This window comes from Stenella coeruleoalba (assembly GCF_951394435.1).
Source record: "Stenella coeruleoalba genome assembly, chromosome: 2".
Taxonomy (NCBI): domain Eukaryota; kingdom Metazoa; phylum Chordata; class Mammalia; order Artiodactyla; family Delphinidae; genus Stenella; species Stenella coeruleoalba.
The window spans coordinates 155,972,158-155,988,676 of NC_137147.1; the positions used below are offsets into that span (position 1 = coordinate 155,972,158).

A 16,519-nucleotide genomic window follows, 5' to 3' on the forward strand; every position below is an offset into this window, starting at 1 on the left:
TAATTTTCTTCTCTTTGTGTCTTAACTACGCACATTAGGTGATGCTTGCCAATTAATGCAGGATGTCACATCCCCAGTTGCTTTCTTGAGCTTCTTAAACATTAGAAATAAATACATGCCACCTGTCTCATATCTTGAAAGCAATTCAAAATGGTTACTTTTGTTTGCTTAGGCTTACAGAACAGTTTATAGCTTTAGTGCTTCTGAGTTATAAGAAAGTTGTCTCCATTTCATAAATGTAACTTCATTTCAAGGTGAATCCAACAGAACGAGTAGAAGGCTCTCGTGAGAACTTGTGTGAGACAGAAAGCAGTGTTGGCTGGTGATTAAAGCCTTGGTCTTTGGCATTTGAGAGACGTGGCCTCAAATATTTAGCCTGATGCTTCCTGCTGAGCCATCTAGAGAAAGCTGCTCAGTATTCCTCACTTGTGAAATGGGGATAACGCCCGCCGTGTGGAGTACACTGGGAAATATACATAAATACACACACACACACACAGATATATAACATACTGTCTCCCCGATTCGTAGTCAAGGCACAAGAAGTAGTAGATATCATCATTTTCATCATCACCCGGTTTGGGGAGGGGAATAATTCAGGTTGAGAAGGAGGGTTGTTAAAAATATAGCTCATGGTGGCATAAGGTTAAAAACTAAGAAGGGAGTTACATATGAAAGATATGTTCTTTCTTCGGAGCAATTAAAATATAAAAGTTTGTTTACCTCCCATCGACTCCACCACCCTCTGAGCACACAGGTCAGCTGGGAACGTGTGCAGTATGATTGGTGAGTTGGGAGAAATTGAGACTGGATCTGCAATGGCTACAATGGCAGTTTTCAAAGAGGTCTTTCTTTTTCTTTTTTTTTTTTTTTTGCGGTACACGGGCCTCTCACTGTTGTGGCCTCTCCTGTTGCAGAGCACAGCCTCCAGACGCGCAGGCTCAGCGGCAATGGCTCACGGGCCCAGCCGCTTTGCGGTATGTGGGATCTTCCCGGACCGGGGCACGAACCCGTGTCCCCTGCGTCGGCAGGCGGACTCTCAACCACTGCGCCACCAGGGAAGCCCTCTCTTTTTTTTTTAATTAAAAAAATGGTATGCTATGAAGCACCAAATGCTTGAATAACTTAACTATAATTAAAGGGGCAATTTGAGAATGTCCCTCTTTCCATCCTAAGTCAGAGCAATTTTCTCAACAATGCTGTCTACTGTAGCACAAGAGAAAGCTTTCTAGATCTGAGCTGAGCATTTCGAGGAGGGTGGACATGTAATTTGAAGTCTACCCTATACTCACAGACCACAGAATTGCAGTGCTCTATAAAATACTCGATACACGTGACCTAACCCAAAATATTTTAGCAATAAGAAAACTGAGGTACAGCGTAGCTCAGCAAATTGTCTGAAAGCACACTGCGAGCTCGACTGAGAACATATCCTTTCGTTTAGCTAGGTTTCAAAAATTTTGTTAAACAGACTGAAAGTTTTTGTCCTTCTATAATTATCCTTGGTTTACAGCTGATTCCTTGCATGGCAGTTCTCCTAGCAGCCTTATTTGAACATAACCGAGCTGTTCGGCATAGTCTTCACTTGACAAAGTGGTCATGTCTTACTAGTAGCCGAGAATGCATTATCAAGCCTTTATTTAGTGCTACAGTCAGGGCAATCCAACTATTAGTCATCCTGACATGTGCTTTGAACACAACACACCCATGAGTCCTGGCAAAAATTGCATCTGCTTCCTGCACCCTCCCACATCACAACTCCGTTCAAATGGCTGATATTTTTACCACAGTTCTAGAAAGAAAATTACTTAACATTTCTAATCTGGGGACGCACTTCAACTTCCCCTCCCCAATTATCAAATTAAAAGCGGCTCGTGTAAACTCTGCCCACGCAGCAAAATGAAGATCTGCTAGGAACAAGAGGCAGTGAGCCCTTCCAGCAACCAGAGAACTTCCTTAAACTAAGAACAAGGTTAAGAAGCTCATTGCCTCAGAAATGTCCATCATCCTATAGCCCCTTCTAGAAAGCACACACTGATTTTACTGTCACTACTGAGGAGCTTAATATGAACTCAACACAAACTTGTTTGCCACTCGCCGCTCAGTAGAACTAAGATCTAATGCTGCTCACAGGAAATGTTTCTAGAGAACCAAAAGCTATTTTGTTTTGGAACAAACTCTGCATTTGAATGCATCCCATTTACCTCAAGAAAAAAAAAAATCTGGTGATCATGTAAACAATCTTTTACCTTCTGCTCTATTTTGCTGGGCTGACCAGAGTGGGAGGGGGTAGGTAAGAAGAGTGGACTGAAGGCCAGGGGGATGGCTTCAGGGCTTGCTGTCCCAACTGTGTCCTTTTCACCCTCTTGGGTGACATCTCAGCCAGGTGTGCGGGCCAGGTCAGAAGCGGCTGCCGGGCTCTGACCGCCTCTGTGGAACAGGGCTGCAGGAGCATGCGGAAGTGAAAGGGAGGTGTTTGTTTCACATTCTGCGGATGCCTCTGCAATTTATTCTCCTGGCTGGAGTGACAGGAAGATAAAACACAGCAAGTGTTTCCTCCTGTGCCCCAAGGCCTGGTGGCCAGTCTCTGGAGGAGAATTCAGTGCCCATCAGGGGAGCAAGCCCAGGCTCCTATTTCCACCTTTGCTGCCAGGAAGGGCAGTGAGTGGGGGGGAGACAAGTGGCTCCCTGGGTAGCACAAAGAAGATTTCCCAAGGAAGAGCCGGGTGAGTAATCTGTCAGGAATTTGTTTCAACACTCGGCCACCCCCCCCCCCCCCGCAAAAAAAAACAACCAGACTCAAGATGCTGATAAGAATTCTTTTATGTTATTCCAATAAAAAATACATTCATACAGAAATATAACAATCTTGCAAAAAACAATTTCAAATAAAATCTTGTAAAACAAAATTTTACAAAAATCTTACAAAGATTTTTTTAGATAACAGGGTGCTTCAAAAAAAAAAGAAATTTCACTAATAGAAATTTTTTTTTTAACGTCAAGCAAAAAGTTTCTGCTTGATTGAGGCTCAGTTATCACCTGAACAGAATGTAATTCTTTATGTACTTGCTTATTACGAAAATTACAGGCATTGACATACGTGGCACCCAGCCCCACCCAATCAAACCACTCCATGGTGTTTCATAAGTGAGACAAGCCAGTGCAAGTTTTTTTGTCTTTTGTTTACCTTCTTGCTGAATGGAATTGTTATGGCTAAGCACACAGCAGGGCCAAAAAAGGAGTTTTCCAAAATCCAGTAAATCAAGTGCCTGGATTTGGAATTGCCAAAAGAAAAGTGCATTTCCCCCCTCAGCAATATGAAATGAGTTCTTTAGGTAAGTGTATCCATCAGCCCAGATTAAAAAAAACAAAAAACAAAAAAAAACCCAGTTATGTGAGCTTTCACCATTGCTCATCTCCAGGAAGATCCAAACAAAATACCAGCCCAGCCAGACTCATATGTGTGTATATATATATATATATATATATATAAATATATATAAAGGAAAGATCCACACCCATGAGCCAGCAGCTGGATGGAGGATCAGCTGTCCATGCTGCGGTGTGCCAATTCAGGGAAATTACTCGTTGGAAAACTGGAAGAATCTATGTGCTGGAAAAAAATAGCTTCATCTGCATAAAAAGTGCTCTAAAAAGGAATCCCTGTGATTAGCTTACTCTTAGGCTCGATTTTCAATAAAGCTGACATTCAAAATCAAAACCTTAGTGTGTCTGAGACCAACGACCGGGCTAGTATTCCGTTCATGCCAGTTTTGAATGGCGAAGGTACCCTATCCCAGACCTGCCGACTATGATGAGCGAGTTGGCAGTCTGGAAGAGATCTGATGCCAAGAGCCTGTGGCAAATTGTTAAATTAAAGGGAAAGCCTTTATAAAAGTTAGAGTTCTCATGTTTACCTCCTTTGTGGCCATTTTGAAATATGTCTTCACAGGCTGTGGAATTTTCTAGCTAGACATTCTAATTTCTCCTTAAAAAAATATGTATATATTATCTATATATATGTATATATATATATATATATACACACACATACACACATACACATACCGTACACACAAATATACATACACAAGAATTTCGCCCACTTTTAAAAAAAAGTAATATACTTTCTGTGTTACCAACAGATAGCTAGATAGATACGCGAGAAACTTGTGCCTTTTAAGCAAATACATTGTTTTTTATACTTCTGTATCTTTAATACGTGTGAAAATGTTACATATTAAACACAGCCGGTGTATGATCTGTACAACTGTTGTGCAAAGTCTATACGGAAGTCTCACGGTGGCAGAAATGGTCTGATTTTCCAATTATCACATGTTTTCCACTTTAACACTGACAGTCAAGTTGTCTAAACTACTGAGTAAATACTGACTTGTTTGGGGGGTTTTCATCTATTTGACTTTGTGAAGGAGGACCTTAAAGAGATTTTTTTTCTGTATTATATATTGATACAGTACAAAGCCAGGTGAAAAAAGAGCCTTAATAAAGCATGCATCACCCATACCCCTGTACGAGACCCCTACATAAGGGGCCACTTGCGTAAGGCACCATTGTTAAGATCTACAGTGCATTAACAGCTAGAAAACCAGAAATTAGTCCTCAAGGCATAAATAAGAGAAACTTAGCTGCATGAGAAAACAGTTTCTAAGCTTTAGTGGTTTTATCCACCCAACTGAGAAAAATTTTAGGTTCTGAGTCTAATGAGACATTAGACCAGCAATTCCCAGCCCTAGTGTCCTGGACACCCAACTCGTGTCCAACATCTTTCAAGGGCATCACGAAATTCTCCAAAAAGGTAATTCAAATTCGAACCATTTACAAAATAGTCCTATGCTGCACAATGCCTCTCTGGAAGGGGAGTGTTATGAAATTGAAGGGGGGAAGGATTGTGTATTGCCAAGCCCAGATGGCTAGGGGGTCACCAAATTCAACCAATCGTATCTTAGCTGCTCAGTGAACTGGAATCAAAACTGTAGTCCTGATTTAAAAATGGAAAAGCAGATAATTCCCCAGACCATGCATTACTTTTGTCTTAGAAGGAAAAGTTATCAATGTATTATATTTGTAGATACACAGCTTATACAATGGGTAACAAATGAACTCTGTCTCAGAGAGTAGCAGAAGCTACTCACTTCACACAGCTGAACCAGACACCGAAAGTTCTCGCCACACACTAGAGGGAAAGGGGCTCCCCTCACTACACCCACTCGCCACTCCCGGGTCCTGACCGCCCACGCCTGCCCTCCACATTTTCCCTTCTTTTTTTCTTTTCTTTTTTTTCCTCTAAGGCGCAGACTCTACCTACACCACCCCCCACCCCCACCCCGCCCCGGGAAATGATTGGTGGTCATCTCATCTCATGGAACACGCCTCACACACAAAACATTCAAACTATGTTTTTTTTCTGTCTCTTGCAGCCTCGCAAGGGAAAGGACTCTGTCTCGTCACACAGTCCGTAGGAGACCCTCCACATACAGCCCACCCACCACTAACATTCTCAGTGCACATGCTCACGGCAAAGGCTTAGGGACCACTCAGAGGATAGGTACCAGTGGCGAGGCCAGGGCCACCCAAACACCACACACCCTGGGTGCTCTGCCGCTTCGGACATGACTTTTTTCGCCCTCGAAAGACCTTCCCAGTAGGTCCTGGAGGCGACCGGGTAGGGTGCAAAATGGCTTTGGCTGGAACACGCACCCTCCTTCCACGGCCGTCTCAGCCTGGAAGCCTTTTTAGCCCGCAGGAGTCGATGCTCTGCCCCTTCAGAGGTGCCTCTTCATGTGCAGGGCCAGGTGGTCGGACCTGGAGAAACACCTGCAGAGAGAATCGGGGTCCCAGACGTTAGGTCTCCAGCCCCGTCAGTTACAGACCTCCTGCTCGTGCACCCCCCAGCTAAATTAGCCCTCTCCATTGGGGGTGGGAGTCATCATGCTGAGTCAGCCCCATCCACATTTGGGGCAGGAGTATACATCAAGGAGGTTGCCAATCAGCTCTTGGGAATGTCACCTGACTTTACTGCCCAGCCTTCAAATTTGAAAACTGTTAAAGGGCCAATCTGCAGAAAGTGTGAACGAAATCATTCTATTCTCGTGCACTCAGTACACGGTGCTTCCTAACCTGGACGAGTGGCATATTAGAGCCTTTTTAAAAAGTCCTGGGCTGAAAAGAGAGATGCCAGTGCAGGCCAGGAAGACGGCTGCCTTGCTGCAGGGTGACTGCATGCCTACTCCGTTCCGGGGATGGCACTGCCGCGCCCCTGCTGTTCATGCACGTACCTGTCACAGTGAGAACATTTAAAAGGCTTGGCACCAGTGTGCTTTCTGAAGTGTCTCGTTAACTCATCGCTTCTTGCAAAACGCCACTCACAACCTTCCCATGAGCATCTGTAAGGCTTTTCTCCTGGGAAGAGAGCACACGACAGGCACGCCATGATTTCACTGAACAGTGAGGGAAGGGCCCTGCTACCCCAACACGGGGCGGGAAAGTCCACTCAGGAGCAGGCCCAGAGGCCACTGACCTCAGGAATTCAGAATAAACCTCAGTTAGCGCTGCGAGCCGGCCTTCCCAAGGTAACAGGCAGGGGCTCTTTCCTGACCTAGCCTTGGGCCTCCAAGTGCTGGGGAAGAGACCCAGGCTTGGCAGGGCCCACATGACCGTAATCAGAGTGAACGTGTAAGAATGACAATGACTCAGACTGGAGAAATACTTCCGAGGTGATGTGTCAGCCCACTGGACCCGTGGCCTTGGCCAGGGCTGGGTTTTATTTCTTTCTCCATGGAAACGGTTTCTCTCAAGCACTTATTTTGTTCCTTACTCACTTCCCTGTGGAATGAGGCTTTGTAGTTTCCTCCGGGAAACTATATTTCTCCAAAACTGAGGTCATGAGTTTCTGGGAAACCCCATTCCAAGGTCTTCAAAACACTTTCTAAATGACAAGCAAAAGACCCAGTCGACTTTATCCCTTGGTCGGATTACAAATATGATTTCACTAAAAGTGCTACCTGAGAATATAAAAAACAATTGCCACAGTCAGTAGCCTGGTTCCAGGGTACCCAGGTCCTGATCCTGGCTCTGCCCTGAGCCGTTTCAGGATCCTGATCTCCTCTCATTATTGGTAACACGAGTGTTTGCATGACTTGATCTCTAAGACCCCGTCCAGCTCCAAAATTTCTGTGATGCTTCCCCAGTTATCCTAGACTGTCATGGTAACTATAAATGGAACTATTCTCTAGACTGTGATATTTCATTAAGAAGTTATTATTATTTTTGAAAGTTGGCATCAGAAAACAAAGGCAGCATGATACACAGAGAAATTCTCACTAAGTACCTGCTGATGATACTGCTTCGCAGAGTCGATGGGTCTAGCTCAGACCCCACACGGTGTCCGGCACCTACCTGTGCCACACAGCCCGGCCACCCTCTCCCAACCCTCGAGCTTCATTTCCAAAAATCAGAGGCAACTCCGAGTAGCACTGTACACGGACACTGCAGACTGCACAGTGGGCCTTGATAACCCAGGTGGCTGGAGTGGGTGGGGTACTCGGTGTAGACAGAGAATGTGATTTACCTCTTGTCTGTTTAATTTGAAAGCGATAACCATTCATCGGGCACACATGTCCAGTCTTTCAGCGCCTACTCTGTCCTCCCCAGAGACCCAACTCTTTTGAGGGAAGAAAGGAGGTGAGGACGTGTCTGCTCTGACAGCCTCCTGCGGAGCCCCGGCCCCCTCCCAGGGCTGGTGCAATTAATTCAGCGGCGCCCGGGTCGCAGGAGAGACTGACCTGTGTGGGTGCGCTGATGTGCTTTCAAGTGGGAGCTTTTGGTGTAAACTTTTCTGCAGCCGTTAAAGTGGCACCGATGCACCCTCCTGCGGCCGTCTGGGGAGGCATCTCCGCTGCCCTTGTCGCCGGGCTTCCCCGCAGTCCCACTGCGCGCCTTCCCGGGAGGGTGCAGCTCACCCGGCATGCAACCCCACAGGTGGGACGGCTCCCTGCTCAGTTCTGGGGAGGAAGGGGGCGTGGAGGTGACGGAGGAGCTCAGGTTCCCCGAATTGACTAAAACTTCGCCGATGGGGTCAGAGGTAAACTTGGTGGTGGGCGAGAGCTCCTCGGAGCTGTCGGAGGATTCACTGCTCACATCCGAGTTCAGGCTGTTGGTCTCCAGGTTGTAGCCAAAGCCGGGGCTGTTGAGCGCATCCTCAGGGGGACTGGAGGACATCTTCAGGTCCGAGTCCTCCTTTTTCTCCCGAGCCAGGATGATTTTGGTCCACAGATCTTCCTGGCTGTCGAATTTGATTTCGGAGGCTGACACATAGCAGGGTTCGCTCTGGAGGTAACGTTCCAACTCCAGGCAGGTCTGTGCGAAAGGAACCACAAGAAGGCACGTGATTGTGACGACTACCGAAAACGAACCGAAAGCGCACTTCCAAAAACATGCAGGAGTCAAGGGCAAATAAACTGTGGCCTTGTCACTACAAGAATCCGTGTCTTCAGCAGAGTGAGAGGAAAGCTGTTTCTAGGAATGGGTACACATTCAGAAGAAAAACCAGAGGTGAAACCTCTCCCCGCTTCCCCAAGTTGGACCAATGGCCACAAATGGCTGATGGTCACTGAGCCAGTTTTTGTTATAGTTACAGTGTTGATGTTTCTAATAAGTTTCTGTAAGCCACACAAAGAATACCAGCCTCAGACCTGCCCCCACCGGACAGGTTTAACCACATTATCTGACAGTCGAGAACCCTGTGTAACAAGGAAACCCAGGCATCCGCCTTCCAGAGGCAAAGACAGAGGGCTTGCTGCTCTCAACACAGTGTGCTCTGACATGGCATGTGTCTCCCTCTGGAGAACCGCTGACAGCACAGGCCATACTCAGTGAGCAGACGCAGCCAGCTGATGGTCTAGGGTCAGGTAGGAGCTGCAGAGAAACCACCCGTTTCCTGCGGAGCCCAGACCTAATAGGCTTTCAAAGAATGCCATTCCCAAGTGCAGGGCCATGCGCACACACAACTTAAATGACTTCCACAGTGGTCAGAGGAAAACAACAACAGGAGTGGAGAAACCATTCCAGAATGGCCATCTGCTATTGTAAAGGATGCAGGAGGGGAAATTCCTCCGCGGCCCTGCTGGGAGTCCCACAATGGACAAGAACTTTATCTACTGGCCAAGAGTACAACTGTATGAGTCATCACTCTATTTCTTTCACACAATGCCAAAGGAGACTTCCTTTTGAAATTCTGACCAGCGGCCAAAAAAGGACCCGGTTCAAATATACATGCAGTGTGTCATGGCCAGAGTGCCCCCCCAGCCCCACAACCAACCTTTCCAGAAGCTACAACTGCCGAGAGACCAGCATGCCCTCTCCCCACCATCTCAAACTTTCTAGCCACTGGAAAATAAAAACGGTAGGAAACATTTTAGGTTTAAATTATGTCTGCCCTTATCTTCACTAGGATCAACTGTCTGCATGTCCATATAAGGCTGTCTATACTACTGCAATTCCACAGCTTTAGATTTCTACAGCAAACTCTGCTCTTTTTAGCAAATCATTTTCAGGACTAGCAAAGCCCACCCAAAGGGCTCCCGCTTGGTTATTTAGCAGTGTGCCTGCTATCAGAATAGACCCTTCCCCCTCCCCCTCCTCACCTAGCAAGCAGAGGGGGAAAAAACAATCATTGTTTTCTCATTACCCCTAAAATTAGACGCCTGGGTTACAAAGCACACTAGAGTGTTCTGCAGAGAGACAGCAAGATATTCTATGGATGTTCCAAAGAAAAAGGAAAGCACATTTATTGAGATCTTGTTAAACTTTAATAATCTGGCTAATTTAAAATCTCCATTATGCTGAGGAGCACTGGGGACCAGAAGGAAGCTCTCAGGGAGAGTTTAAAAGCCTCTGAAGGCGACCAAGAGCTCAGCCTGGCTTGTGGCCCAAATCCCAAATGCCCAAGGAAACTACTTAGATCAATTTCAATCACGTCCTAGGAAGCAGCTTCTTTAGGAGGAAAAGCCTGGAGGGGAGAGGGAGGCAGGAAAGGGCTGGGAACAATTAAGCAGGCATGTGAAGGTTGTAACACTTTGCATTTCATCTCCCCTAAAAGCCTTCTAGGCTTTGAAACCCACAATATATATTTGATCTGCTAATTCACTTTGTGACAAAAAGCAAACTGCTTAGCAGCACAGAGAAAACCCCAAACCTTCCTTCTATCTTTAAAGATAATGGGACAAGTGACAGAATCTCTCCCTTCAGGTAATCCTAACGCATTAGAAGGGGGGAAAATTGTTTCTTAAATGTCCAATGCCAAAAATTGCAGTTCCACTAAAAAATGCCGGAAACAGAGACTCTTCTTCCCAAACTCTGACTTGAAGCAATTCGGACGGGCTCATTGTCATATGACTGATAAGTCACTGGTTGTGCAAACATTGGGTTTTTTTTTTTTTCTTTTTTCTGGTCAACAAAAGAAGCAGGTTAAGAAAAACAAGGCAGATCGAGGCATATCTTAAGGATTCCCAAGAAGGTAAAGAAACTGAAAATGGCCTGGTAGAGAAAAGGAGCTGGTGGATGTTTCGCTGGTGAAATCCTTAATTAAAAAAAAAAAAAATCTCCACGTACAAACACCAAAAAGCAAAACAAAACCAAAATCCCTTAAAAAAAAAAAACACCCTTGGCAGTCCTTGCAAGTTCATATGACCAGATCCAGCTGTGGAGTCTGGAGCTGGTACAAGCACCAAACTTCTGCCAAGGGCTAGGGCCGGGATCAGGCCGCGGAGCTGGGTCTGCCCTCCGGAGAACGCAGTTCATAAGCCCCTGAAACGGCAAAAACACTCCAAGCGACGAAGCACTGCTGCGCCCCACTCAAATGACAACTCCGCTCCACGCTGTAAAAGGCCCCTTTAAAGTGCCTTCCACACCGGAGGCAGCAGAAGTACGTTTTAAGACTAATTATTTTAATTTTTTAAAAATTTACCCGAACCATTAAAAAAAGAAGAAAAAGAAATGCACCTCCAACCACACACCGTCCTGTCGGTGAGTGCATGCACTCCCTCCTCGGCGCACCCGGGCACCTGGCCCATGAAAATTCCTATTTACCTGTTGCCAATATTCCTCCAGGGAGGGCAGCGCCGAGAAGTAACCAGTCTCGTGCACAATCTGGAGTTCCTGGAAGATGCTGCACATTGGGAGCACATCCATGTCGGGTTGGAAAAGACAGTCACTGCTGTTGTAAAAACAGGGAGGTGTGCGGTCTGGAGTCGGGAGCGCAGCAGCCGTGCCTGCAGCGCCGGGGAAGTTCATGCAAACTCAGTGGGCAGCAATTAGGCGCCGCGGGTTCGGATCCTACCGGAGCCCGGAGACTCGCTCGCGAGCCCACACAATATTTGCAAACACCGGACTGACTGCAAACGTAACCCCTGCAAAACTTCCCTATTCAAAGCTCCGCTGCCAGCCTCCCCTCCTCCCCGCCCAGCCCCCCCCATCTCCCCACGTGACTCGCCCGCGCCCGCCCCGCGCACCGCCCAATCACGCCGCGCCCGGCCCGGGGGCTGCGCGACGATGATGTCAGCTTCGGCCAATCGCGGGCAGTGGCTTACAGCGGCCCCGCCTGGCGTGACCGAGCCTCTCCATCACAACCCTCGCCATTGGCTGAATTCGAACTTCGGCCAGCTGTGATTGGAAGGCGGTTTCGCAGGCTATTTTTAGCAGGGTATATAAGGCGCGAGCCGCCTCACGCTGGAGGAGTCGGTGCTGGGAGGTGTGCGGCCGAGCGGCTGAGTGCGCTGCTGCCGGGCAGAGGGAGCCGGGTGTTCCTTCCCGTCCCGTCCCCGGTCCCCGGTCCCCGTACCCCTGTCGTCCCGGTCCCCGTCCCCATCCCCACCACCCGGGCTGGTCCCCGCAAACCCCGGCCCTCGTCACTCAGGCCGGTCACGCGGGTCCAGTCCCCTGCCCCTGGCCCAGCGGTTCAGTGTGCCGCTGCCTGGCTGAGGGGAGCCGGGCCGGGTCCCCTCTGTACCTCCCTCCGACCTCGGGCCGGCCTGCCCTTCTCTGGTCCCATCCGTCCCTCGATCCCACTATGTCCCCCCTTCCGTCCCCCTGTATTCCCCGTTTTCCGTCCCCTTCTGTTCCCCCTCTGTCCCTCTCTGTTTCCCCTCCTCCCCACTCTGTTCTCCCCTCCGTACACGCTCCGTTCCCATCTGTTCCCCCTGTCCCACTCCAACCCCATCTGTCCCCCTCAATTCTCAGGTGGCACCTGTGACCCAGTGGTGGTGGACGGATGGTGGACTGGGCAGCCCCACGGGTGTGGTGAGGAACAGGGAGGGGCCGGAGGTACTCCAGAGTCACTGGGGTATGTTGTATGTGAATCTGAGGTCCCTCCTTCAGCCTCCCTCACAAGGACAGGGCACACACCTGGGGGACACGCCTCTGCCCCGCCCCACCCCCATGCCTGCCTAACCTGCAGGAAAAGGACCAAAATGGCCTGGAAGACCCAAGTTGGATCTGCTTGCTCTTGAGGGGGTTATTTACACTCTTGATTGTATGGGAACACAGTTTTCTTTTAAAAAAGAGGGCACTTTGGGAGGGGGCGTTTAAAAAAAGAGGGGGCCTATAACCATTCTCAGTAGGGTCCTCCATCCACACCAGCTGTGTACATTTTAGAAATGCAGATTCCAGGGTCTGACCCCAAACCTACAGAATCATAAGCTAGAGGGTGGAGGCTGTCCCAGCCATTGAGTTTTGACAAGCTCCCCAGGTTAATCTCTTGCCAGTAAAGTTTGGGAACTGGGCATCTAGAAAATGTCCTTTTACTTGTCACCTACCATACATCAGCCTTCATTCCAAGAAGATGCAGAGACCCTCACCAAGATTAACAACTAGACTTTCCCCTAGTTGAATGTGAAAACAGTTTAAATGAGGTTGAAGCTGACATTCAATGTGGGGTTTTTTTCATATAAATTATCTCCTGAAATATACCATAATGTTCATTTTCAAGCAAAATGCCAAGACTACAAAGAATGTGCTTTTAAATTTCGAAATGGAAAACTGAATTATAGCTACTACCTCCATTATTATTTCAAAATAGAGTTTAATGAAACATCCTTTTAAATAAAGTTTTTAAAAACTGAAGTATGTAAAATGAAGTTTTGACAGGATTTTGTATGTTAGATTTTAGCAGACTTGAGTATACCAGGGCTATGACCCTATAACATTCTAGGCAGGGACCTTTGTCAATCAAAAGTTAGGGGAAGTTATTACCTTATTGTATGTGTTGTATTAAAGAGGCTGTGAAGATGATTCATAATGAATTGATTAAAATGATCATTAACCTGTGTTCAGTCTTATTTTACCCCAGAAACAGAGAGCGTGACTGGCCCTCCATAGGGAAGACATTGGCCTTGAGTCTAATTTCTGGGAATGGGAATGGCTTGCCTTGAACCATCTTCAGGTTGAGCCCACCCCCTGGTGACCAGCAGCTGGTTGTATTTGGGATATGGTTTGAGAGTGTGCTTATATCAGGGACAGGGTTTTCTCAGTAATTGGCAGCAGTGATCAAAGGAAGCAAGAATCCAGTGACTATGCGAGGGAGGGTCAGCATCCTGGACCGATCAGAGGAGAGTTAGGTGAAGGGAAGAATATATTGCCCAAGGGAAGGCACATGATGGCTCTCTGTGCAGTGTATGTGGGCGTCATGGTTACAATATTCTTATTTACCTTTTGGACGATTATTCTTTTGCTTTCCTGTTAGTAATATTTTATTTTTTATTGAATTATAGCTGATTTATAATATTGTATAAGTTTCAGGTGTACTACATAGTGATTCATAATTATTAAAGATTATACTCCTTTTCTAGTTATTATCAAATATTGACTATATTCCCTGTGTTGTACACTATATCCTTGTAGCTTATTTTTTATACATAATAGTTTGTACTACCCCTATCTTGCCCCTCTCTGTATCCCTCTCCCCACTGGTAACCTCTAGTTTGTTCTCTTTATCTGTGAGTCTGTTTCTGTTTTGTTATATTTATTTGTTTTATTTCTTTAGATTCCATATATAAGTGATAACATATAGTATTTGTTTTTCTCTGACTTATTTCACTAAGCATAATACACTCCAGGTCCATCCATGTTGTTGGCAAATTTTCATTGTTTTTTATGGCTCAGTAGTATTCCATTGTGTGTGTGTGTGTGTGTGTGTGTGTGTGTGTGTGTATATACCACATCTTCTTTATCCATTCATCTGTTGATGGACACTTAGGTTGTCTCCATACCTTGGCTATTGTACCTAACACTGCTATGAATGTTGGGGTACATGTATCTTTTCAAATTAGTGTTTTCATTTTCTTTAGATATATACCCAGGAGTGGTATTTCTGGATCATATGGTAGTTCTATTTTTTGTTTCTTGACAAAATTCCATTTTGTTTTCCATAGTGGCCTCACCAATTTACATTCCCACTGACAGTGTAAGAGGGTTCCCTTTTCTCCACATCCTCACCAACATTTACTGTTTGTGGATTTTTAAAAATTGAAGTATAGTTAATTTACAATGTGTTAGTTTCAGGTGTACAACACAGTGATTCAATTATATATGTGTGTGTGTGTGTGTGTGCGCGTGTGTGTGTGTGTGTATTCTTTTTCAGATTCTTTTTCCTTATGGGTTATTACAAAGTATTGCATATAGTTCCGTATGCTATACAGTAGGTCCTTGTTGGTTATCTGTTTTATATATAGTAGTGCTTGTGGACTTTTTAGTGATACCTATTCTGACCAGTGTGAGGTGATCTCTGATTGAGGTTTTGATTTTCATTTCCTGATGATTAGTGATCATCAGGTAATCTCTTCGTGGTACTTCTTTATTGTTTTAATGCATTTCTTTATCTACTTTCCTATAGAATGTAAATTTGTCCTTGTCTTGTACGTGCACTTCCCTGTTCTTAGAAGATTGTATAGTTTATTTTTAAAATAGTGAACCTGATTGGACACAATACAGATACACTCAAAATGGTTATTTTTCAAAAAAAATAATAAAAAGTTATAGAAACAGTACATCGGCTGAATTTCAAAGAGAATAAGCACTATGACTTCCCTCTGCACCCGTTAGCCATTCAGCACATATTATTCACGCCCTGTGACTGGTCAGGTGTTTGGGATTCACACCATTCACAAAGCAGGCAATACTCCCTGTGACAGAGGAGGTAGGCAATACATAGGGAGGTCGATGTCTTAAAACAACCGTGTTACCACTCCTGGTGCATGTTACTATTTGGTGGGGAGATAATGTCAGCTTCTTACATGAAAAAGAGTATGCATGGGATCTAAGCAATACTAGTCACATCCGATTTTTAAAAAAATCAACAAAGAAGCATCATAGAAGGCAAAAGTCATTCAGAGGGTGGAAGTGTGACACTGTATGAAAGATGGACTGTAGACTCTAGTTACCCACGCTAGGTGTGTAGCCTTGGTCATGTCTTTTAAATGGAGATAAAATGTCTAACTCTTAGAATCAGTTTGGTAGAATTGAAAAAGATAATGCATTAAAATCCCTGGTTTGTGGCAAAGAATAGCCATTCAGTAAAATTGAAGGCAATCAACATTCAGCCGTTCATCCAGTCATGAATTCAGCATTCATCCATCCCTAAGTCTGCTGTACACAGCTTCTCCTCGGAGAGCCTTGACACCCTCTGAGATTCTGTTCACATGGGCCCCCCCCACACTCTGCTCTTAAGTAGACTAAAGAAAATGAGGATTTTGTAGATGCTCTGACTTTTTCTTGTTATTAGGGGGAAAGGAGCAACATGGAGAACATGGATGTACAACATTTTTTTAAAGAACATAAAAAATAGGCAAAATATTTGAACAGATACTTCACAGGAAATATATATAAATAGTTAGTAAATACATGAAAATGCGTTCAACATTATTCATCATCAGGGAAATGTGAAATACAACTCACTGAAACAGCTAGTTAAGAAGCCCTGAAACACCAAGAGTTGGTGGAGATGTATGGGAGCAGCCAGAACATTGCTACAATTTGGTGAGGATGTAAAACGCTAGAACAACTCGTGAAAAAAGATCTGACTGTTTTTAATAAAACTAAACATACACTTTTATGACTCAGATCTTCCAGGCCTTTAACCAAAAGACTGAAAGAATGTGTTCACAAAGAGATTTGTACAAGATCATTCATTGCGTTTATCCATAATAGTCAAAAACTGGACACCACCCAGGTGTCCATCACCAGGAGATGTGGTATTCTTGTCCGTTGTGGTACTGCTCATCAACAAATAGAACAAACTACTGCATGTGTGGCAACACAAACACATCTCGGGAATGTTAGAATGAGTGAAAGAAGCCTTGCACACATGAATACCTACTGCAAGATTCAGACTACAGTATTCAAGTTCTAGAACAGGTAAAACTGATGTTTGGTTGCATCTGGTGGGCAGGGCTGGAGATTGACTGGGAAGGGGCATGAGGAGGCTCTCTTGGTGATGGTCATCGGTGAT

The 16,519-nt window shown here is 45.6% G+C and overlaps 1 protein-coding gene across 1 annotated transcript; it reads right to left on the reverse strand.

The window, feature by feature from the left end:
• Nucleotides 1–2,805: 2,805 nt before the first annotated feature.
• KLF6 (KLF transcription factor 6) lies at nucleotides 2,806–11,453 on the reverse strand. Its single transcript, XM_079914140.1, has 4 exons — nucleotides 11,107–11,453; nucleotides 7,803–8,376; nucleotides 6,297–6,420; nucleotides 2,806–5,835 (listed from the first exon to the last, which is right to left on the reverse strand). Exons 1-4 carry the CDS (start codon nucleotides 11,308–11,310, stop codon nucleotides 5,784–5,786), a joined length of 954 nt encoding a protein of 317 aa, XP_079770266.1. The 5' UTR covers nucleotides 11,311–11,453; the 3' UTR covers nucleotides 2,806–5,783.
• Nucleotides 11,454–16,519: the final 5,066 nt, after the last annotated feature.